This window comes from Falco punctatus, assembly GCF_963210335.1.
Source record: "Falco punctatus genome assembly, chromosome: 14".
Lineage (NCBI taxonomy): Eukaryota > Metazoa > Chordata > Aves > Falconiformes > Falconidae > Falco > Falco punctatus.
Window position 1 is genome coordinate 12,284,530 of NC_137594.1, and position 24,844 is coordinate 12,309,373.

General features: G+C 47.4%; 1 protein-coding gene across 6 annotated transcripts in view; it reads left to right on the forward strand.

Moving 5' to 3' along the window:
- Positions 1-24,550, forward strand: part of SLC7A10 (solute carrier family 7 member 10) — a 42,742-nt gene extending 18,192 nt beyond the window's left edge. For 4 of the 6 annotated variants that reach the window (XM_080365011.1, XM_080365010.1, XM_080365008.1 and 1 more), the window contains 10 exons: positions 7,448-7,652; positions 14,385-14,536; positions 15,287-15,412; positions 16,411-16,564; positions 18,248-18,371; positions 18,467-18,570; positions 19,663-19,759; positions 22,761-22,910; positions 23,273-23,450; positions 24,315-24,550. In XM_080365011.1, coding sequence (XP_080221137.1) covers positions 7,448-7,652; positions 14,385-14,536; positions 15,287-15,412; positions 16,411-16,564; positions 18,248-18,371; positions 18,467-18,570; positions 19,663-19,759; positions 22,761-22,910; positions 23,273-23,450; positions 24,315-24,439 — 1,415 coding nt within the window. In that variant the 3' untranslated portion in view covers positions 24,440-24,550. Of the gene's footprint in view, positions 1-7,447; positions 7,653-10,985; positions 11,137-14,384; positions 14,537-15,286; positions 15,413-16,410; positions 16,565-18,247; positions 18,372-18,466; positions 18,571-19,662; positions 19,760-22,760; positions 22,911-23,272; positions 23,451-24,314 lie in introns of those variants that run through there. The other 2 variants (XM_080365013.1, XM_080365012.1) reach the window with 2 other exon arrangements.
- The last annotated feature ends 294 nt before the right edge of the window (positions 24,551-24,844 follow it).

Consider the following 24,844-nt stretch of genomic DNA (forward strand, 5'->3'; position numbering starts at 1 on the left):
GAGAGGAGCCGGGCAAAGGCTGAGCAGCACTTTGTGCCCATCCGTCCCGTTAAGTGCACAGCATTGCTTTTGTGCAAGCAGCCGTCACGTTGCCGGCGCTGCGGGTGCATTGCTCAGGGCAGAGCCGGAGGTCAGCTAGGGCAGAGGGTGACAAGTTTATTTATTGTAAATAACTAGAGCCCTTGGGACTGCCTGTGCTGCCACAAGTTTTCTGGTTAGCACCGAAGCGATGAGCTATGCACGGGACTTCTTGGCTGGTTTTGTAGGTGTGTCATGCCCTGGGCTCACCAACAGGCAGTGGCAATCAAAATCAGTCACTAATTTCCTCAATTAGGAGTGCTTAACTCCTGAGAGCAAATTAGTAACTGACAATTAGCTGGACTGGAGGCCCCTCAGTTTAGCAGTTTTCTGCTAAATAAATTTATAAATAAATATCCACAATGAGTTACATCATCGCCATTTAATGGTTGGACTTGATGGTCTCAAACATCTTTTCCAACCTATATGATTCAGATTATTGATGCAATCCACCTGATATTTAATTTAGATGTAAACAAATTGTAAAGCACGGTTCCTTTTGACTAAGCTTTTTTGTTGTTGCTAAACAGTAATCTCAAATCTTTCATTTTTGAGATTTTTGAGATATTTCACACTCAATTAAGATTTATTTATTTATTTATCAATTCCCAGGCAGTATGCAAAACTCCAGCATTTGTTTATAAGAGAGCTGTTTTGAGCAGTGACACGAACTGTCATCCTGTTGGCCTGAACAATGTCTACTGACATGTGGGAGTCCTGAGAGGATGGGTAGACTTTTGATTATTCTTCTGTTCACAGCTATCAGTGAAAACTGTCTGTTATCTGCTGTTGAGGATACAGTATACCAGTATAGCAAAAGAAAGCTGTAACAAACCAAGCTGGTATCCCCAACACATCATTTAAAAAAAACAAAACAAAACAAAACAAAACCACCAACAATCTCGTTTCCTACGGCTTCATAAAAAAGCGGCAAGTAATGGCTTACATTCCCCACATCGGCACTAAGAAAGGATGCTGGACTTGCCTTTCGTAGCCGAGATTCTCAGAGACATACTCAGACCATCTGTTACGACTGTAGCAGCGAACAGCCAATATACAGTTAGGGATACAATCCTTGACGATACAGACTACTGCGTTTGACTTCTGTCTTACTATTCCTACTCTGATTCAATAAACGTGGGACGCACCTCTGCAATGGTGCTGAAGGAAGCAGGACACCCAGGTAACACAGGCTTTCCCTCTGCCAGCGCTGCCTGCCTTCAAACATCTCATCTCCCCCCATCTTTACCTGCAACGTGTCACCCCGTGCTACGTGACCCGCTTTGAGCTTCGGAGTACCATCTTCTGAGGATAATAAACAGCACTTAATGAAAGCAAGAGCCTGGCAGGATTTTTGCTCACCAACCATACTCATGAACCACCAACAGTTCTTTAGGAATGTTGCCCGCTGTAATCCTTCACTGAACATCTAGTCACAAAGTGATTTACCTGACTGTGGTCAAAACAAAAACAACAAAAAAAAAGGTGCAGAATTTCTTTGTTGTTAATATTTCACTTTGTAAAGCTAAGAGCTGCTTAGACAAATTTCTAGTTCATATTACAGACCCATTCAGAATTTCAGACGTGCAACAGATCTTTAAAGAAATGCACAAGCAGTAAAAAGGCATGAGTGATATTTTTCTTTGCTAACCACACAGGAAATTGCTTAGTTTTATCAGAGATATGGTCTCTTAAATACAGTCAGTAAGGCCATTCCTGAAGAACTAAATACTTTCAGCAGGCGGCAAGATCCATTATTTTTACAGTCCGTGTGGATTTTGTGCTGCAGATAAATAAAAGATGCCCTAAGGATTTTGCACGCTAAGTGAATACGCAAATTATTACCAGGTCACTTTATTTTCTCACAAGCGCGGTGATATTTAGTGTTTTCCTTCAAAGTGCAATTCATAGGGTTTTGTAATGAGAATTCAGCTTTTGTTTAAAATATGAGCTTCAGCTCCCCTAGTTACATTGAAAAATGTCAAAACCTGACCCCAAACGCCCTCTCACAGTTCAAAAGCCAGAGACGAACTGGAAACCCTGGATTTCTGGGCAAAGCTTCATGCCCTGACCGGCGGGTCGGTACCGCGCTGCCCGAATGGTTTAGCTCTACACGAGGCGCTGACCTATGCACAAAACCGCACACCGTGTGTGAGCGACTGCTCTGGGAAACCCATCCCAGGGCCAGGTCTGAGCGCCAAAAACTACAAACACGAAAGATCCCAAACATAATTAGGAGAAGGACTGGAAATTGGAAAGGGCAGGGGTTCTGGCATCCTCTTAGGCAAAACCCTGCTGTGGGACCCGCTGCCGCAGAGTCCGTGGGGATGGAGCGTGGCTGATAGGAGAGGCTGGACTCGCTTCACACCCCGTTTGCTGCCGTGTTACAAGAGCTGTTGTGGGTTTGTCCAACCTCCAGCGGGTCGGTGGCACCGCAAGCGCGCTGGGTCACAGCTGCCCCGGCCGTTTGGGCTGTAAGCATTGGGAAACCAGGGCAGGCTCCCAGAGGACAGCACAGCTCGTCTTGGATAAAACTCCCCAGCAGCAGGTTATAGCACTGCATGCAGAGTACAGCTGGGAAAAGATTCGTTCAGTGTTTAAATTTTAAAAAAAAAAAACGTGAATTCCTATATTACAGGATTTTTTTCTTTTATTACCTGCATCCTATTGTCTCACCATAGTCAGTTGCCGCAGTATGCACTTTCCCATATACAGCATGTTATTTTGTCATCTTATATATCTAGGTGTTTGTTGCCTTTTTTCCCCCTTTCACAATAACTCTTGAAGTGGTATTACTCCATTACATTTAACAAAAGGCTGCCTCAGCTTTTGTTAAAAAATTATGTTCCTAACCCTCGTGAGTTATTTTAGAAAATTCTCAAAATCTAAGCCATAAAGCCTTAAAAAAAAATAATTGCAAAACACAGAAGGCAGGTAAAATAGCCTGCAATATATAACTTCTAACATCTCATTCAGTGTCGTCGTATTTTATTTTTTTTTAAAATTTATTGAGAGTGATTTCTACATCCTAGAAAAACAGGGGTGGGTGAGGAGAAAAGAATTTGAAAAAAAAAAAAGAAAGAAATGGCTGTGTCTTTTCACCTCTCCGGTCAAGTAACACATCCAGCAGCGCTGTGCAGCTCAGCGGGAGCACCCGGGGTCTTAGGGAGTGTGGGAGCAGATCGCCCAAGGTCTTGCTGGCTCTGGCAGTCCTTGCCAGGGTCACCTTTCCACACCAACGAGCAGCTCTTGAACAATTTTATGAGCCAGTTTCTCCAAGTTAAGAACAAAAATGTTTTTCTCTAACATTAAGCGGGCGTAGCTATGAAGTCTACCTTTCCCCTTGCCCCATCGCAGGCCATTCTTATTGTGAATAAGCAAAAAAATAAATTCACAGAATTTGTCAAATTCTAGTCTCTCAAATATGTCTTTCACAAACTCTCAACTGACTGGAGTGGAAAGAGAATTTTGTTCCAGAGGTAGGTATTTTTGCAGGTTATCTTTCCAAGGCTCATTGGTGTGCTGAGAAACATTTTTTAATTTTTTTTTTTTTAATTACTAGCAGAAACATTTTAATATGCCAAGGGAGCAGGCTTGGGCCAGCAGACAGACAAAATCAGGCTCATCATCCCACTCTCCCCTGCTTGGACCACTTCACTTGCCTTGTTTCCTGTGTCTCCACCTCTCTCTGTCCTCCACTTTTGTGGCTGGCATAAGGCATCGAGCATTTGTGGTGGGCTTGGGGCGCACGGCACCACAACACAAGTGTGTATCTGCCTTACCCAAGCCACTGTGCTGTGCGACTGCATCAGTACTTCCTTAGGCTTGATCTGGAGGAAGCTTCAAATTTCGCATTTTTAGATGAGGTGTCTTTTACTGTGACCACTTAGTACTGGTTTGTTGTTTACAGCTTCCAGTAGCTGGCTCATACCTGCCAGGCAGGGGTAAGGCTGCAATATTACCAACAGGAATACATACATATATATATATATATCTCTAGACAGCCTATTCTGTATTATAGTCCTAAGAGATGTCTGTGGCATGTACATACAAAATGCAAACATTAGTCTCCTTTTGGTTCAAAGGGGTAATTTTGTAGCAAGAAACTGTAGTAGAGGCCACAGAGGAGCACAGAAGTGGCCGATTTACAAGAATTCATTAGTTTTCTCCAGCTCTTCACATCTTAAAAGAAAAAATAAGTGCAGTGAGTGTCAGGAGTAGCAGCAGTAGTAAAGCTGAAATTATCCTCGAGACAGCAAGCACAGGAATGACAGTCTCCCTGAACTGCACAGCCAATTCCTTTCTTGCCCCAGAGCTGCTCACCAAATTCCCTCTAGTTCCTGCTGACAGAGGCTTGCTTTGAAATACTTATTTGTAGGTGAAGTGCCTGCCTTACTGCTAAGACTTCTGGCCTAAGAACTTTCACTAAGGAACATGAGACCTCCTGAAAACTCTGCTTCTCGTCAGGCAGTTTCTGACATCTCATTCTCCTGGATCATTTCAGCATCTCCACCATATCTATTTTTAAACACACCCTACGCCAAGTGAAGCAAAGGCACTTCCCAGACACATTTACCACATTCATGGCAGGTTTCCATCAGAACATTTTGTTGTCGGAAGGGGTGTAGCACTTCCACTCTTGCTGGGAGGGCTTTTGCACATGTTGCAAGAGCAAAATAATAGGAAATCCATAATGAGTTTGGAAGAGAATTTTGTGTTGTCGTATATTCGTTCATGAAGGACATTAGATTTTTGAAAATATGATTAACTACTTAATTTAACAAAAATAATCTGTGAATGTTTGTGTGAAATAACCATCCAGAAGGCTGCTGGTTCCTTCTTGTCCTGCTCTGTCAGGTAGCTGCACCCAGAAAGCATTCCCCTTAAACAAAGTAAGTACTGGCTCTTTCCAGCTCAGCGCACACTGGCACGTATGGCAGCCTTGCCGTAACAGGAGGGCATCGCCCCAAGCCGTGCAGCGCCACGGACACCTCCTCCCTACAGCAGTTCGGGTCTGAGTAAGTCCCGCTGCCCCTTGCTGCCCATCACCCGGGCGGCTGGGGATGAGCAATGCCCTTTCCTACAGGCAGAAACCCGAAGCACAGAGATTCGGGGCTTTGACGCTGCCAAGTGCAAGCATTTACAAAACACACCATCAACTACCTGTCTGTGCATTTAGACTGCACTTTATCACTGCCGCGCCAGACGGCCACCACCACCTTATCTCTGCAGTTATGCCTCACCGGGACTCGTCTCTCTCTTCCTCGGGTCCATCACAGCATGGCCCCATCACACTGCTTCCCACGGTGCTGCTGCTGCTTATCTCCCCATTTCGCCACCCTTTCCAGCCCGCCGGCGGTTCTGCCCATCACAGCGAAGCGGCTGTGCAGGTGCAGGAAGCCCGGTGCAGGCAGCTCACCCCCTCGTCACTGCAAAAGCCGCAGCGGTGCTCGGGGGTCACCCTATCAGCCCCACACAGCCTACCTCTGCAGAGGCACCACCCCGTGATGTTGCACATCAGCTTGGAGATCTGCTACATTGCTCATCTGTTACCAGTTCAGGGGATGCCATGCTGTGTTCGGATTTTATCCTTTCTCCATGTACTCACGGAATGAAAAGGTGACACAAAGCACGGGGGTGGAAGCTCTTGCCGAGAGCTTGCTAAAGGATGGGTAACGCATCTGCTGTTTGCTGCCAAAAACAGCAAACCTGAGCTAAGGTGCAAGAGAGCACTGAGCAGGAGAAGACGGCATGAGGGGAGCCAGGAGATGCATGTACATGTTATTCTGTCTTCAGGTGATTCCTGTTTGTTCAGTACTGGGGTTGCTGAAGAGGAATATTGTCCCATCCCAAAGAGGCAATTAAACCCTACAGTTCTATTGTGGTGAGAAGCAGTATGTCCGAAGTTCAGCATGCTCCCCAAAATACCACTGGCTAATACCTCCTCCCAAAATTGCAGTATTTTGAGGTATATTGATCTGCAAAAAATAGAGATACACAGGTATCTATGCTGGCAGGTAGTGGATCATTTTTAAGGGTCCTTTCTAACTTAAGGCCATCTTCCATATGCATGAGCATAACTGTTCCAACTGCAGCGCACAGCAGTACCAAAGACTGTCAAGACAGTTTTTAAACTCCTAAGGCAGGTATTTTCTTTTCAGCTCAAGTTCAAGATTTGTTACAGTTCTTGAACAGGACACAAGCAGTCTTCCAGAAAAGCTTGTTTGTTTTAAATATGTTGAACACTTCAGCCAGCAGGAGAAACCGTGATCAAAAAGCCCCATAAATTTTATCAAGTATTAAGTATGCTTTAGCAATATGTTAACTCCTCATCTATCTTCTTGAAGGATTTCACCACTCCACTCCAGCCATGTAGCTTCCCAGTAGGGAAGACCCGGAACAAATCTATTAGCGCTGTGAATGATACTGTGCCACTCAGCGGCATCAAAGCCTGTTCCTTCAGCGCAAGCTGCCGTGATTGATGCTGTAGCAGTGCTTAGGGCTCCCTGTGCGAGTTCAGCTAAGAGATAGTTATATTTAATTTTACTGTTATTCTGGTACGATCTAGTTCTGATAACATCTACATCCCTCATTGGATTTTTTTTTTTTTTTTTAATCCATAGAAAGTGCTTTTGGTCCTGGTGGCTGTCCATCCCAGCTGCACCCTTTCTACACCCAGAACTGCCTTGGCTCACGTGCTAAACAAACAAAATTAGCAGGACAAAGTCCTCATTGTCCAATATTTCAGTCACCCCACAATCTCCCTTTAAAATCTGTGGGTGATGACTAAGTGGCACAGTTATTGCAAATATAAAATGTTAATGGGTTTCTATATTTCAGACTTTGAGATGATTTTTTGAAGCACAATCTATGATCTCCCCTGGTGGCAAGAGTACCCCTTGGCCCCCACATTACAGCTAATTCTACATCATCTTTTTTGACCTCCCAGCCCCCTTGAAGATGGGCCTTAACTTGTTTAGATTCCTCGCAGGAGGAGATGAAAAATCTTCATTACAAAGTTTCTTCTGAGAAGTCCTTTTGATGAAATACTTGGGCACGGCAGGTCACAGGAGATAGTCATGCAAGCTGTGTGAGCTCACACCACAAAACCACTAGCTGCGAACGCAGATGCTTTCCTGAGTCTCACCGTGTCTCAGCAGAGCTGAGCATGGGCTTACCATCCTGGGCTGCAGGAAAGTGGCAAGGCTTTGCCCAGGGCATGATCAGATAAAACACAATCATGCAAAACCTGGAAGAGAGGGGTTGGGTGGGGTCTGTGGGTGAGTTTGCCTAGGTCTTTTAATTAAAAAAGAAAAGAAAAAGTATGTTTCCCACTTTTACCTCACTGCAAACCTCTTGTCCTTTCCAGGTAATATCATCGGTTCTGGGATCTTTATTTCGCCAAAAGGAGTTTTGGAGCACGCCGGCTCGGTGGGACTCGCTCTCATTATTTGGGTGCTTGGCGGCGGGGTGGCTGCCCTTGGCTCGCTATGTTACGCTGAACTGGGAGTCACTATCCCCAAATCGGGAGGGGATTATTCCTACGTCACAGAGATTTTTGGTGGGTTAGCTGGGTAAGTACCCTATCTCTATAAAGTAATTTGAAAACACATTCACATGAAGTATTTTGTGTAAAAAAGATACCCGACTTGGAAGAGACAGGGAACATTTGTCAATAAAATGCTTTTGCAAAATCATTCTTTCTGTTCTCATTAGAAATACCAAATCGCCCCTACGCAGAGCTCCCGGTGCTGCCTTCCGAGAGAAGGCGACGGCTGCTTTCCCTTCCCCCCCTGACTCAGTGGGGTCTGTGGCAGGAAAGAAAGATGCTGCAAACGATGCTGTGTCCAAGTAACATTCCCGTGTGCCAGCCCTGATCAGTACCTTGCACTGAGGAGCTTCACGCGTCAGGGCAGCCGGGCTGGAGCTACTTACTGTAAACCAAAGCTGCTTGCAGCACTACTTCGTTTACTGCAACTGCACAGAGTAACGAGCATTGTAAATACAAGGAGGGGGAAACGCTAGCTCTGGGAGTGATTTCTCTTTGCAAATACCACTAACAGAGTAGTGTGGCTAGGGGAGGAAGGGACAAGTGAGAAGAGGTCATAATTTCTATTTGACTATGTACTTTTTTTGTGTATTCTACAAGAAAAATTAAACCGTCAGTCTGTACTCACAGCTTACTAGAGAAGCAATGAGACTTTCTGGCCAGCTCACTCATTTGCAAGTAAAGAGGCCATGCCACATGTTGCTGTTTTATTTGTGAAAAATAGGCACCATAACTACAAACTAGAACAAGAAGGAGGAAAAAAAAAAAAAAGAAAAGCATATTCCTTCTCATTTGAGGTGGAAAAGGAGCTCATAGCAGTTGAGCTGGCTGCTGAGCTAGAGTCAACCAGCACAGGTGTAACATGGACAGGCTGTCACCCTGTCCCATGGGCTGTCCTCTTGCTCCTGCCTGCCTCAGCTTCGTGCCACCCAGGCACAGGGCACAGCCAGCATCTGAATGCACACTAGGTGACAAGGTCGTTTTCTGATGCTTGTCAGAATTAAGCCGCTGCTTATACTAGTTCTCATGGAAGTCCCTGTTTCTTCAGTCAGAGGAACTGCTCCTCTGAACACTGTCCCACTTTGCATAAAGAATTACACTGGCGTGGTAGCACGGATTGAGGTGACAACAGCATTGGCTTGGTTAACCAAAATCTCCACTCGTCTTCACCGAGGTTTGCTCTCTTACGGGGGCAGGAGCCGCACAGCAAAGCCCCTGCCCTCCTGGGGTGCTGCGGCAGGCAGGCAGCAGCTTCCCCCATCGCCTAGTCCTGGGAAGGGGGTCTGCAAGCACAGACCATGAAAATGAAAAAGCATAAAACTGCACAAGCAGTCACAAGTGCTATCTCAGGAATATCACTGTGAGGGAGGCCAGAAACCGCCAGTTTCACAAAACCAAGAGAATTATGCTTTCTAGGGGAGAGAAAGAAAGTAATTAGAAATCAAGTACAACTAAACCCGGCTTTAGCTGTTCCTCAGCTCACTCTGCTGTGTTCAGGGAATTCGCATGGCACCAGCAGCACCGGGCTACGCGGTCGCTGCAGCAAACCATGCGCCCATTGACTGATCGCTGCCCACCACTTACGGGGCACACACAGCGCTCCCACCCCCCAGGCAGGGAGCTCCCTGCGCTGGCAGCAGCTTGCTTGGTGTCCGGGCTTGCGATGTACAGGCAATATCAAAAAAGCAACCTTGTCACCTAAAGGGAAGCACTGCTCCTATTCTTGCTTTGCAAAGAGACTTCACATTTTCTCACAAGGAAATAAACAGTGTTCTAAGTATGACAAAGGGTTGCCTTAGGCAAAAAGTCTCTGGGTAGGTTTTGGTGTAAAAAGGGGGGCTCACTCATGTTTTCCAGTAAATCCAGGCTGGGAATGCACCCTGCTGCACTTCACTGAGCCACCACCTAAAGCCTGCAGCTTTAGGGAACTCTCGCAAGCACCTTCAGTTTTCCCCTTTGGAAGTTCCCATTCCCCCGCTGGCCCCTGGCACGTGGGGCTCTGAGCTGAAAGGGGCCTGGCAGGAGCTGGCACTGCGCCTCCCCCGAGGAAAAGAACGCTGCTCCTCCAAAAATTCAGTTTTCTCTTCTGATTTAATCCTTCTACAGCAAAGAACATCAAATTCAGCAGACAAGGCTTTAGCGCACCTGCCAAAGAATTTTCCCGATGGCAAATCTGGATGCTTTGGTCTGTTCATATGAAGAGGTTTATTACAGGAGCACGTGCTGTACCCATCCAGGCCATGAGATCTCCTCTTCACTTCTGTTACCTTTTCCCTAGCCCCCAAATCCTCCCTGTTTATTATGTTTTCCTGCATAGGAACAGAGGAGTACTATTTGATCATAACAGCCGTTGGAGCACTACGTGCCCCAGCTTCTGTGTCTAGCAGTATTGGTAGTTGGTTGCGTAAATAAATAAAAAATAATAAATTCTAACACTGCTAGGTGTGCTGTAAGAAGGTGGATGGAATAAAAGAGAGAGGCAGGACAGGGCTGTGTCCTGAGCTGGCAGAAGCTCTGGCTGCAGAGCAGCGGCCCCGCTCCAAGGCTGAGGACAGCTGCAGGGCAGTGCATGCGATGCTGCTGAGGGCAGTGGTGATGGCAAAACTCAGCAGATGACCCTGCAGAAGGGACACTGCCCGGCAGCTCCAGCCAGGCAGGGCTCCTGTGGCACTGCACACTGGTCTGGTACTAAGAGAGCAGACCTCCTGCTTTCATCCTCATTTAGAACTCAGCTTGGTTTTAAATAGCATTTGTATAGAGTACACTAACTGCTGGAATGCATCACATCCCATGCTGCTGGAGCCGTCCGAGCACAGCTCATCTCACACACATATGGGCTTGCATGTCTGTACAGGTCATAAAAACAACATTGGCCAAAATAATAAATAATAGGCTTAATACTTATTCTTGCAGAAGGCAATACATTCAGCCCACTAGTTTATTTCTGATAAATACAACTTCTTTTGGAATGTTCAGCAATAATGTTGCAACACAGCTGCTTCACCAGCAGTGGCTGATGACCGGACATACATCCTTACTAAAAATCTATAGTATTGAAATCAGCAGAGAGCATGAAGCCAAAGCTTTGATAAGTGTCACTCCAAACTGCAAGTAAAACATGCTTCAAATGTACTTGAATGTTTCCTTTTTGTTGTTGCTACAATAATCTGAGGTTCCAAAGGCAGCAATTGTTTCAGCAAGGTAGGATAACATTAACAATATTCAAACTAGCTCCAACTTTCTTAAACCAGCTCAGCTTTTCCTGGGATAAGGTGATCTGTACTGCAGCATCTATTTCAAACTGTTTTCTTTTGTTAATGACAAAAGTAGGGTACACTCTAATTTTCTATTTTCACAGGCTGCTTTGACTCCATGATATTTTATATCCAACGTGAGAGCCTCTTGGGAGTACAGGCACACCCCAAATACATGTTTGAGAACCAATTTCACCAAGACCATTAGACTATTAGAGACCCAGATCAAACCATGCTGTTCATTTCTTTCCACAGGTGAGGAAATTAGTATGCAAAGGTATCCGCAAAAAACTCAGTTTTGGCCCCAGGATGACCAGCACTTCCACATGAATGCCACACCTTCCCAAAAGCAGCATGTGCCACCACAGACTGTCACTTATTCCAGCATGTTTCTAACATGAAGGCGGGCGGGGGGGGGAGGGGGGATGTGGAATCTAATGCATGTGCACATCAATGGGAGGACAGACATTAACTTCAATGGACTTTGGATCAGACTCAGCAACAGAAAAACCCCACCAGCAGAGGCCATCCAGCTAGCAGCTATTGACACCTGTTACACACCAGCATGGTTTGCTCAGAATACAGGTGGGGAGGTTATTTTACCAGCCTCTTCACCATCAGCATATGCAGGAGCTCAGATCTCCCATGCAAACTCCAGTGTTCAGAAAAGAAGAAAAGACATAACCTAGGGGAGGGGGGGAATCACAAGAGCAGGTAGATCTTCCTTTTTTATCTACATTCAGCTGTCTCAAGCCTGTTTCTAAAGGTCTGATGGATTCTTAGTCAGCAACAAGAGAAGATTTAACTTCTCAGGCTCTTGCAGCACTGTAAATTACTGAGTAACTGTGAAAGATGATCAAATAGGGTTCAGCTCCTGGCACCCTCAGTGCCACAGCTCAGCCCTCGGGGCAGTAATTCCCCTGCTGTCCATTTGAAGAGCAGGGCAAAGTAACTCCAGGGGTGCCACAATGGCATCTCCCTGCTTCAGGCTGGACGTTGGGCTCCCAGCGCTGGTGACATTCCCTCCACTGCTCGGGGCAGCCAGCGCACCCCCAGCCCTCCTGCTCCACTGCGACTTGTCAAACTGTGCGCTGCCATAGCGAGGGCATCTAACTACGTGATGTCTGCAGGAGATTTCAGCCCTGTGTCGTCTAAATTAATTATAGCTGATCTGGAACGGTTGTTCTTTGCTAAGGAAATTGTGCTCTTAACTCTTCCTACACAACAGATGATAAAAGGAGGTGCTTTAAAAGCAAAGACTTCCTAGAAGACTCAGAGCATTGGGTAATCACGTTAGAATTAATTCCTGCCTGCCAGCCACAGCAAACACCACTTCCCCATGAGAAACTGAGCTCCAGAACAGCCATCCTTGTTCACCCTCTGGCTCCCGATCCTGCCCCAGCAGCTGCCGGCAGCACTGCGAGAGCAAAGCAAGTGCTCAACAGTGCAGCCCCGACCCCAGCAGTTCAGGGACATGAATGTGATCCGAGTGACCAGCATGGACATCTTTTTCTCAGAACCAGGCTTTGGTTAAAACTTACCTGGAAAAGCAAGATAAAAGTGGGTCTACATCTTAGCAAGCTTCCTTCTTCTTTTAATGCCTCTTGTTTGAACTTACCATTTGACAGTGCAACTTTGTCACCCTCTGCGAAAATTTTGCATTTACTTTAATTGGCGTTATCAGTCCTGCGTGTATTTCAATCCAGCGTGAAACAAATTGACTGTCAGAAATCTATTAAATTATTCACATTCTCATTAAACTGCATCCTACCCAACACCGACTGTAACATGCTCCACACAACAACATAGAAGCAAGGGCCAGTTTTGCCAGAAATACTGTTTTCAGAGTCATTCTCCCCACTGAACGTTTTTACCTGAGCACAGTGGTCAGCCTCCATAAATCGTACCGGCTAAGATAAATGTGACCGGGAAGGGCTGGTGGGCTCTGCACCAAACCCCATGGCCCCGCTGAGCCCTGCCACCTGGCAGCAGCACTGCTGGCCGACACAGCTGGGGCTCCCACAGGGGCAATGGGCATTGAACTTGACCTCACTGTGCACCCCCAGCCTCCTAACCCTGTCAGAAAATCATCTCATCGTTGCAGTCTGTAAGTCAGATTTAGTCTTCAGCGGGGACCGGCTGGGTTAACTCACCCAGCAGGCAGAGTCTGCACAGCTGCCCCAAACTGGGTGTGCCACCCACAGCACCAAATAGCACAAAGCGATTACTGGGGGAAACTGCTGTGGACCACAACAAAAAGCGTTAGAAATCAGGGAAAAAAGGCACACAACAAAATAAAGAGAAGGGGAGAAAATGCCCGAGTCAAAAACAACAGCGCTATTTGGGAACCAGCTCTTGCATCATGCCAATTTACCAAATTAACTCTCTGGTTGTTAATAAGAAAAAGGAAGTGTCAGGTTGCCCCATACTTCTCAGAAACAAGGCGTGGAGGAGAGGACTGAGAGACACTCACCACCTGGTCCCAAGGAGCACCCAGCAAGCAGCACTCCCTCCCTCCTGGTTACCAGCACCGGGAGGGGCTTCCCCAGCTGGTGCTGGATTTAAGGGGCTGGCAGCAGGCAGCATGGTGGGGGAGAGCAGCTTTTAAGAGAGCAACCCACACAATCTAGAAATTATACGGTCTTACTTGGAAACATCCATTTCCAATCCTCATTTGTGCTGTGCATCCCTGCATGTTACATTTGTGCATGTATATGAATGAATGAATGCGTGTGCATGTATCTGTGCGTGCATGCACATGGCAAGAAGGATTTTGCTTTCTTACGATGACTACTTCTTGCTACGAAAGTAATGCTTCAAGTATTTTACAACACTAACCAGATCCACTGCGGCTTTTGTAAGATAAGTATTTTTTTTCCCTTTTCCCAGAGCGAGAAATCAAAACATCTCGCAGTTTGTATTTGCAAAGGTACCTCATTTGTGGCAATCACCTCCAGTGGCAGCTGGAGGCAGGCAGCCAGCTGAGCCATCACAGAAGGCTGCAGCACTGAGCTGCCCTGGCCCCGGGTGCAGAGCCAACCCAAAAGGTGACAAGAAACCCCCCAGTGACCAGCAGGGAGCCAGCAGCAGCCCCAAGAGTGCAGCTGGCCCAGAGCTGGCTGCCCTGCTGAAACCCCTCAGAGATGCCTTCAACGTAGGGACTGCTGTCTGCTGTGGTAAGGCACCAGCCCAGGAGCAACAGAGATGCTTTCACTGTGACATACAGAGCTAAATCAAAGCATGCCCACCGGGCATAATCCTCACTCTTCCATATGTCCCTAAACTGTGCTTTGCTTAAAAATGTTTAATTTAAAATCCAGACTGTGCTGGGAACATGGGAAAAGGGATGAGGAGAGGCACAAGTAGGTGACTGTCAGGTGTGACCAGGACAGAGGTGCTCAATGCCTTGGGAGCCATCCCAGAGCACGGCACAGCTGAGCGTGCGGTACGTCCTCCAGCACACCCCCAGCGCTGCTTTCTTGTGCTTTTTCTTGGCTTTTCAGGTTTCTACTGCTGTGGAGCGCAGTGCTTATCATGTACCCAACCAGTCTGGCCGTCATTGCACTGACCTTCTCAAACTATGTCCTGCAGCCTGTCTTCCCTAACTGTATCCCCCCCTATAATGCCTCCAGGATCCTCTCCATGGTGTGTTTACGTGAGTATTTGCTCCTTGTGCGCACACAAAGCTTGCCTCGGTTTTACATGGGACCACTTGAGGGGCTACTCCAGCCAGACTTGGCTCATGGCCACAACCCAAAAGGCAAGCGGGGAGGTCTCAGGACAGGCACTGTGTCTGTGAGGGATACTCGGTCCCTTCCCGCTTGCCTGCAGCCGGCAGAGTGGGCTGGAGCGGGGCGCAGCACCCAAATCCCTGCAGGTCCCAGGGAAAGTGGCGGCAGGTGAACTGGTGGGATGGGGCGGCGCTGCGCTCCCTGCAGAGCCACAGGCACACGACACGGGCGACCCACCAGCACGTTACCCACCACCACCACAGACCTTTCCAGTCTTTTACATTCACAAATGCGAGCGTGTAGGAAGCGCAGCATGCCACCGGCTCTGCATTAATAATTTACAGAGCCAGCAAAAGCAAACGAGAGCTATGGGGACTGAAGGCATTCGGGACGTCCTCGAGGAAGCAGCAATCCCCACACATGTAGCACTACTGCGACACAGTTATTATTGCTGGGGGAGCCCCGACCAGCAGTGCCCGAGGGGGGAAGGCTGTTGGCTCCCTGCAGCTGGTAGTCTCCTAGGGAAAGGCAACAGTCCTCCTCACCCTCGCTCCCAGCCATGCTAGAGTTCCCTGCAGGAATGTGCACGTCGGTCTGTGTTTTTCAATGCTTTGACTGTGTGTTCTGCAAAACGCGTGATTTCATTTCACTGAATTCAGTCTTTTGCTCTCCAGTCCTCCTGACCTGGGTGAACAGCTCCAGCGTTCGATGGGCAACGCGCATTCAGGATATATTTACAGCAGGAAAACTCTTAGCTCTGACCCTTATCATTATTGTGGGCTTCATACAGATCTTTAAAGGTACTCTGTGAGACAGCTCTAACAAGGGTATGGTACTGCTGATAGTCTTGATTTTTCCCACTGATAGCACTGTTTCCTCCTTACAAACAAGCATGAAGGAGTGCTGGGTTTAGCCGAGCTGTGGGGCTGTGTATTCACACAGCTGTGGAAAAGAGGGCACAGCGGAGAAATCAGCTGCATCCCCTTAAACAAGTTCCTCTCCGGCCTGCCTTGTCGGTTTTGATAGAATAAAGGAGGGCAGCTGAGGATGTTTCAGAATAGTAACTGAAATTTCTTAATCTGCTTGAAATTTTTTAATCTGTTGTATGTACCTTAAATTTGATGTGCTCTGGGTGTGAAATGAGTAAGTGATGCCTTGCCCAGGGCAGGAAGACACCTGCTTCATTTTAGGCACTAGTCCAATTGCCTACAAGAAGTCCCTTATACGATTAAAAATAGGCCAAAAAAAGTCTCATTAATTCACCAACTTGATGGAAAGCATAAAACACAAAAGGCTCACAATGCTTTTATTGTGTATATGATAAGTCAGGTAAAGGAAGATGAAATACGACATTTACTGAGAGCAGAAATTTTCTCAGTGGTAACAGTCCCACAATTCTGACAAATCTTCCAGCTTCACAGACATTTTATTTTTCAGTATTTCTACTAACCACCACCAAACTCTTGTAAAAGAAAACTGCATTAAGAAGAGGTAGGAATTTACCCTGCCAACGAGTCACCCTCAGACAGTTCAGGTTTGGGAGGGTCCTCCAGGTCCCAGCAGTGACACCGGTGCCACAGCACAGACGGCAGTGAGGGATGCCCGTGCATACAGCCCGAGCTGCCTCTCCGGGACACCACCCTGCAGAAAGCACTGCAAGCGCAATGCCAGCCCATGGTGACATGAAGAGCATGAAGTCCCAAATCCAATAAGGAATAAAGAATAAAAAAAGTTTACCTATTTTCCTGCGTCTGTTAGGTAGGGGTGGCTTAACCTCTTGCTTGCACTCTCTGTGCAGGAAACTACAAAGAGCTGACACCAAGCAACGCATTCAATTTTTGGATGACTCCATCCGTGGGGCATTTAGCGTTAGCTTTTCTTCAAGGGTCATTTGCGTTCAGTGGCTGGAACTTCTTGAACTATGTAACAGAAGAACTGGTTGATCCCTGCAGGCAAGTATCCATTTCCATGCCATCCGCATTTTCTTGAAGTGCTGAGACATTGGAGCCATCTGGTAATATTACTCATTTAAGAAGCTGCAGCAATGTATTTCCATGTCTGTGGGGCCAGTCTTCCTAAAGGAGAGAGAGGTTGTTTGTTTAGAACAGATAACAGGCAAGTTAAAGGAACACTGACATTAAAAACATATTGCACAAGGCATTAAGTGAATCAAACCAGCCTATAGACGAATTAGTCTCTTCATGGCACTACTCAGTCATACAGTGCTTCTATAGCAGAAAGTTAACAATTGATGAGATGCCACACAAGTATCTATAGGGACAATCAATTCTATAGGAGAAGCATTGAATTATGCTGGAAGTTGTTTTGCTTTTTCACCCAAAGGGGGTCTTCCACAGACACCTGAAAGAGAAGATGAGGAAGTTGTTGCATGATGAAGGCAGCGCTCCCTGCCCCTGCCGGCCAGGGCAACCAGCGTCGGGTCGCTGCTGGTCCTGGGTACGGGAAGGGACTTGGAAGTGATTTGTTGTGAGCAGGCTGGGAAAACTGGAGGGAAAGCGAATTTTAGTTTAGCAAATCAAAGGTCAAATGTTTCAACATTTCTGAGCTGATGAAGTGGAATGGCAAATGCCAAGAGGAGCTCTTGGAGCATTAGTTATTTCTGTGCATCCAATGCACACAGCAATTAAACAAGGAGACATTTAAGCTATTACACAGCCTGAATGGGAATGAATTAAAGCTGCAGCCCTACGAGAGGCTCTGCACATGCCTTCACACTAATGAGTGGCAAAGTGCATGCCCAGAGATCTTGGCAGGATGAAAGAAACTTGTTCCCTTAATAAAGCACTAATATTTTAATGGACCACCATAATCTCAAAGCTGAACAATGCAAAGTTAGGACTTAAGTAAGGCAAACATGGCCTTAGTTGAGAAATAAAGAAAAAAAATTAGTGAATGGCCTTTTTGATTATTACTATTTTTGCAATCTCTGAGGGGAAACTAAAATATAAAAAAATAATTGGATAATCAGAAACACTTCCCATTTTTGCTAAACCTTTTCAAAATCACAAAGGTTAAATAAATTTTTTTTTCAGAACTTTTTTCCAAATCTGACTCACAGAGAAAAATGCATGATTGCGTTAGCTAGAGAACAGTTCTGGTGTCCACCACTAAGAGGATCTCTGGATGGAAGTCAAGTCCATCTGTACTGCTGTAAGTTGCCACGGTGTTTTATGACCAGAGCAGGTTTACAGCATGGGACGGGCCAAGGCAGCCACCTGAATGACAAGACCCCATTCCTTTTCAGAGCAGGTGAAGGTAAAGCAAAACAAGGCATTTTATTCCACCACTGGTGCCTGTACGTAGGGCTTTTGAGAAACGGCTATTTTGGTTTTTAGCAACACACTGCCTCAATCCCAATCAACAGCCCACAGGGAGCACGTGGCGTTTGTGTCCCAGGGACTCCCCTGCAGATGTGGCATCTTGTAGCACTTTTAGCCTTCTCCAACCTGCAGCTGGCCAGAGGGCCAGTGGAAGCGCTGGTCCCCTCCACAGAAACTGCTGCTGAGCCCACCCAGCTGGGTGACACCCCACCCCACCCCGGGCCGTACACGGTTGTTGTGGTCTCGCTGTGCATGACTGTAATTTCTTATCTACCCTCCTAATTCTTTTATTAGGAACCTACCTCGTGCCATATTCATATCCATCCCATTGGTGACATTTGTGTATACGTTCACCAACATTGCATATTTCACTGCCATGTCACCCCAAGAGCTCTTGTCCTCCAACGCTGTGGCGGTAGTAAGTAAACCATTCCCTGGATGTCTAAAATACTCTTTGATTTCGGTTCTGTGCTTTGCAGTGTATTTCAGTTTCTCTGCCTTCTGTTGCTTTAGACATTTGGTGAAAAGTTACTGGGCTATTTTTCCTGGGTTATGCCAGTCTCAGTGGCCCTATCTACATTTGGAGGAATAAATGGATACCTTTTTACCTCATCAAGGTTAGATGGAGTACAATTTTATGAACGTTATCTAATTTGGGGAGGGGCTGTTTTAATTTAATTTGCTAAAGAAATGCTGGCTAGACGTTTTGGATGTTGTAGAGCATGAGGTCGTTTTGTTGGGTGTGTTGGATACATTCGGTTATGAATTGCTCTGTTTTGAATCAGCAAATGTAATACGGAGTCGTGGAATATCTTGCAAAACACCGAAAGTGTCTGCAGATGTGGAATAACTCACAGTAAGAGCCAAACACGACTTTACAGCAATAAAGTTCCAGTAGCTACAAGCTAAACTGCCTCACTCAAAGAAGAGTTTTAGGGCCTGGTGCTGTTCCCAGTTACAGACATTTCCATTCCCCTGCTGGAATAACTCTTTTCAGGCAAGATGCTTTGCATGCATACTGCTGACAGTGGGGCCAGGATCTGTAAAGTCCATTATATTGTAGTCTATAAAGTCTATTTCTATGAATTGACCTCTCTGAACTTAATTAAAAAGTTATAAATTTTTTTGAGGGAATTACTCAAGTCTTAAGTACCTTGGGAAAGTTATTTATCTCAGCACTTTCATGAGAATAATGAGACGCAACAAATCTGAGTGCATATGTAACAGGTTATGCACTTAAAAGCGAAATCTTCAGGCACGTTAAACCTCATCCAACCCCCTTTTGACACTGGAAATATTATCTGTGAGGGGGGTTATGTCTTGGCTGTGTACGGCTGAGCACCACAATACCTCCACAGCATTTGTCCCACCCTGGGTAAGGAGGGAATGCTGGCCAGCAGACAGGGACTGGACAGATTCTGGTCCTCCTCCTCCACCGAGGTAATTCAGCATCTCAGAGCAGGTCATTTCACAGATGACTCCAGCCATTAAAGGCCTCGTATACCGAAGGGTCTGGTTTAAATAACTCGCACCAGGTCACGCAGGTAGCCTCTAGCCAACCCCTCAGTGGCAGCCCAGCACCCATAGGCTACAGCTCCCTTCCACAGCAAGTCCGATGAGGGCAATTGAGATTAGAGATGTTATATGGCTAGATATTGAAGAGGCTGTTGTACACCCAGCGGATTCAGCCTTACTATTCTTATTTCCAGGTTATGTTTCTCCGGTGCCCGAGAAGGCCATTTGCCGAGCTTGCTTGCCATGATCCACGTCAAGCACTGCACACCCATCCCTGCCCTGCTTGTCTGTGTAAGTTTTACCGTCTCTGCTCAGTCACCCTGTAACCTGCTTTTAGAAATACTAAATCACAGAGAGAAGAGCTGGAAAAGTCCTTGAGAGGCCATTTTACCCCAGAGGAGGAGAAGCGAGTCAGCCTGGAACGCTGCTGGTGGGTGCTGGCTGAGCAGCTCCAACAGCCCTGGAGAGGAGCAGCCTTCGGCCTCGGAAATAACCGCTCCTGCTCCCCACCACCCTTGATGCCTGGAGGGTTTCCCTTGTACCTAACTTGAGCTGCAATTTAAACCCATAACCTCTTGTCCTACTCACAGCAGAGACAGAGACTGGCTTTTGAAACAGGGATACTTCATTCAAGAAAAAACAAGCTCTTTTGACTGATTTTGCCTGCTTCCCACAAGCATTTGGAAATTCCCATGGTCACTGCTAATCCCACTCGGGCAGGGCTGGTTTAGATCCCACCACCAAAGCCAGAGACACGGCAGGTCCCAGGGAGAGGACAAAGTGCTCCTAACATTACTGCAAAGGTCAGAAGTCAACGGGCCAAGTGTCGGGAGGGTTTGGGACTGGCCAGGTGGCTGATGTGCTCCCGCAGAAAGATTTCTCTCACTTATACAGCATAAATTTCCACGATACTAATGAGTTACAGAAGGTATTACTTGAAACAGAGAGCTCCATACGCTTTTACCAGTAGTGAAGCTGGAATAGGTGATGGGTTTTATGGGAGCATAGAACATGTTGAAGAGGAAAATTACTCCTGGAGCTGCCATCCCCAGCTGCTTGGCCTGAGCAAGGGAAATCCCCAAAGGGCACTTGCTTGAAATCTCAGCTTGAAAGCTGCAGATTTGCCATTGATATCAAAACAGCATCGGTCTGACCCCAGATGCGCTGGGACGGTGCGCACTTAAACACCTCTCCCAGCCTGAACAGCAATGCTGGCACAACACACCCAGACTAGATTTCACCAAATAAGCCTCCTGTGCATTCCATTTTTATGACAAAACACACATCTAGCTGAGGCTTTACAGCATCCCCAGGGCTTCGTGCCCCATCACAGACATCCCACATGTTGCTGGTGCAGGGTTTGGGGGTGCACTGGCCTCAGCCTACCCTGCCGTGGGCAGCTGGACCGTGCTGGCTCCCTCTGGGCAGCTGTGCTCTGCTCGTGCCATAGCAGCAGAACTCCTTTGCCCTTAAAAATACATCGGCTGAAATAACACGCTGAGTTCGGGGCTGTTCCACTGTGAAACAGCCCTGACACGAGTGGGTTGCCTGACCCAAGCTGGCCGGTCCATCAGGCGTACGCCAGCCCCTCAGCTCCATTCAAACCATTCCCCTGGATTTACAGTGCAAAGCACAGAACCAACGCCGCATATCAATTCATCATTTGAAGGTGTTTTAATGCAGCTCAGGGTATAGCAAATGCTGCTAGGAAATATTAATTTCTTAACAAATAGAAATATAAAAATAATACAGTGCAGGCAGCTACAATAGCAAACTGGGTCAGACCTTTCAGCAAAGCTAATTAATACATCAGGTCCCTTTTTCTCTTCCAATGAATCACACCTAGCTCTTTGCACAGAGAAAGCTTTCTTTGTACATGGAGAAAGGCCTTTTTAACATCACCAGCAAGACCTGTATTTTTACTGATCCTTTCAAAAAATCAAGGGGCCAAGCTAAATGTAAAATAAACAGACCGGGGTGCTTTAGCAAGACCGTGGGGAGCGGCTGGCTCTCCCACCTGCCCTGTGACCATGGCCAGGCAACCGGGGGGAGCAACGTGTCCCTCTGCAGCCTCCTACCACTCGGGGATCACACCCACAGCATGAGCACATCTGACACATCAATGTCACCTACGAACGAAGCCTCACCATTCCAAGCAGCGTCACTGCAAACCCGCTGGTGGCTGCAAACCCGCTGGTGGCAAGAGAGGGTCGTCGCCTCGTGTGCCACACCGTGTGCCTGTCAGTGCAAAGCAGGGAGCATCTTATACGGCACTGATGTAAAACACTGTCCTATTTTAAATCCGTTTTGTGGTGAGACTGCTAAAGGTGTTGAAATCCCCCTGCCAAGCCTGTGAGGCTCTGGACAGGGGCATGGAGGGACCAAAGGGTCAGTTGATTGCAGTGGTGCTTAATTCCTGGCACAGAGGCCCTCCCTCCCAAGAAAGCTTTGCTACTGAAACAGCTAATTAAGGAAAAAGGACACAGGCAAAAAGAGAGCCTGGAGCAACACGGACCAAAGTGCTGAGTGCCCTCTGGGCGGTTGCAGATGTTTAATTTCCCTCAGGCTCTGGCCACCGGCAGACAAGGTTCACAGGACCAGTACGTGGTGCAGGCAGGGCTCAGCTCAGCTCCTGGGGACAGGCAGGGGTGGGGGACCCAAGGAGCAGCCCCCGGCCCCCAAGCTAGCTCTCCTATATTTACAGAGTTAGGCAGAAATACAGTATAAACGAGCAGGCATGAGCATGGAAATTTCCACCATCCATCTGCCAGTTTCCAAACGCAAGTAATGCTCAAAAGATTGATGATGCCAGTCATCTGCAGATGAGCCACGGGCCGGCACGAGGAAAGGGCAAAGCTCTTATTCTTTATAATAGACAGGGCACTTGCACCAACACAGTGCACTGACCACAATGTTAAGTCTGCGAGAAAGCCTTTCCCCACAAATCCCCACGGTCGGGTTCAATAGCTCCTAAGGCATGAGGCAGAAGCAGGTGGAGCGGGGTGATGGGGAGCTCTGCCAGTCCTCCTGGCCCTGCCTGCACCGGCCGCAGCCAGCAGAGCCACCCCTGCCCGCACCTGGTGTATTTATAAACACCCTCCAGCTTCAGCATGTCCCAAATATCCCTAAATCCCCATCCAGCCCCAGCCCCGGTGGGAGGCAGCAGACACCTGTTAGGGGCCATAAACAAAAGGAGTTTAACTGCTTTATTGTTTTTTTTTCTTGCTTTTGTTGGTTTTAAGCTACCTTTTCTAGCAATGACTCAAGTGAGGCTATGCTTCTCTCTTTGCAGTGTTTGGCCACTCTTATCATCATGCTTGTTGGAGACACATACACGCTGATCAACTACGTGTCATTTATTAACTACCTCTGCTACGGAGTGACAATTATAGGCCTGATTGTGTTACGCTGGAAGAAACCTAAAATCTTCAGACCTATCAAGGTGACAATGTTAAAGCTAAATCTCGTGGTTGCAATGGCGTGCGAAGGGTGGGATGGGCACACCAAGCCTTCCATCCTCCCGTTTTGAATAACGGTTTATTTTTTTATGTCGTGGCAATGTTTTAAGGTCCCAAACCGTATCCCAAAGTGCTATTAGTGTAAAAATGGGCTACACAGGCAGACACCTTGTGAACTGGCTGGGATGAAGCAGAGAGGTCAATAGTGGTAGAGGGAAGGGGGGAATGACCCACAGGGGGTCCCTGAAGCCGCAGTGCTGCCTGCAGCCCCCCACAGCCCCCTGCCATCACTCAGCCACTGCTGTAGCTCTGCACAGTCATGCTCTGCTCTGCTCTCTCCTGGTAGGTGAACCTCCTCATCCCCATCACTTACCTGGCGTTTTGGGCATTTCTGCTGATCTTCAGCTTATACTCCGAGCCTGTCGTCTGTGGAGTTGGACTCATTATCATTTTAACTGGAGTGCCAGTGTTTTTCCTTGGAGTCTACTGGAGAAATAAACCAAAGTGTGTAAATAGGCTAATAGGTAAGCCAGCGCCGCGGTGCCTCGCTGTGCTCCCAGGGCCACTGGTTGTGCTGGGGCTGTGGGGATCTGCTTAACCTCTGGCACTTTGGCACTGCAACAGCCAGGGAACTGCCCACGTGAGCCCGAGCACCACTCGGCCACAGGCAGCCGCGGGCCAAGGCAGCCAGACAGCGCTTGCCCTGGGACAACTGCTTTGCTCACCCCTGGGCACGCTTGCCTCCTTTTGTGCTCCTGTGCAGCTCCCCATCCACTCAGCTCGCTCACGGCAGCCTGTCCCGGAGCAGATACACAGGGGTGTAACTTTAAACACATGAAGGCTAAATGAGCTATCACAAATGGGAAGGGCTAATAAATGGCCGCGAGCTTTGCCTCCTCCCGGCCTCGCTTTCCTCCTGCTGTGCCACCGGCAGCTCCTGCCGCACAAGCCCTGCACGGCACAGTGAAAGCCTTACATTACCACTCACGGAAAATTAAAACTGCACATAAGTCTTTTATGTTTGGGTTGCATTTGGCTTTTAATTCTTGTGTTCCGAGCGAGTCCTTCCAAACAAGCACAGTGCAGCCCTTTGCTCTGACCAGCAGGTCTTGGCCGGCTGCGGGGAGCCTGCCAGGGGCAGGGGAACGGCTGTGGATGGCCATCCCTAAAGCTACCCCATCTGAGCCGGCCCCTGCTTCACCAGCACTATTTTATCACGGAGCTGGAGATGAACAGGGCTGGAGGGGGCAGCTGGCTGTGAGCAGGGTCGAGCAGCCCCAGCCGGGAAGGCACACATCCATCCACACATCGCATCGCCCTGGCCTGGCATCGCGTGCTTGTCTAGAAGGAGCATCCCCATTAACCACCCGCACGTTTGCTCTTCGCAGAGTCCATGACATGCTGGGGCCAGAAGCTGTGTTTTGTGGTCTACCCTCAGGGGGAGGTTGTGGAGGAGGAGGTACCCTCGGCCCACTCCCCACGGCCGGCGAGTGAGACAGTCACGAGGAAATAACGACGCAGCCGCTGAGGCTGAAGTGGCTTCTTGTTTACATGCTGATTTTTGCAAAAAGTTTTTCTGGAAAAAAAAACAAAACACACACACAAAGTTCTTAGAGCTCCAATAGTGAAGCCCATAAAATGAGCTATACACTTTATGGCATCTGTAGCTTTTAGGTTTTCCCTAAAAAAAATACTTAAAAAAATAAATAAAAAAAAAAGGAAAAAAGAGGAAAAAATAAAGAAAATAAATAAAATATAAAATAAGGTGCTGGTTGTTTTTTTCTGGCAGCATACTTGCTCAGCAGCAGAAAGCAGCACAGAGACAGCTCTGGAATACTGATTTTAGCCAGCCTGAGGGTCCATCAGAGACATACAAATTTAGGCATTTCAAAAGTAGGGCAGCTCCTGAGGCAAAATC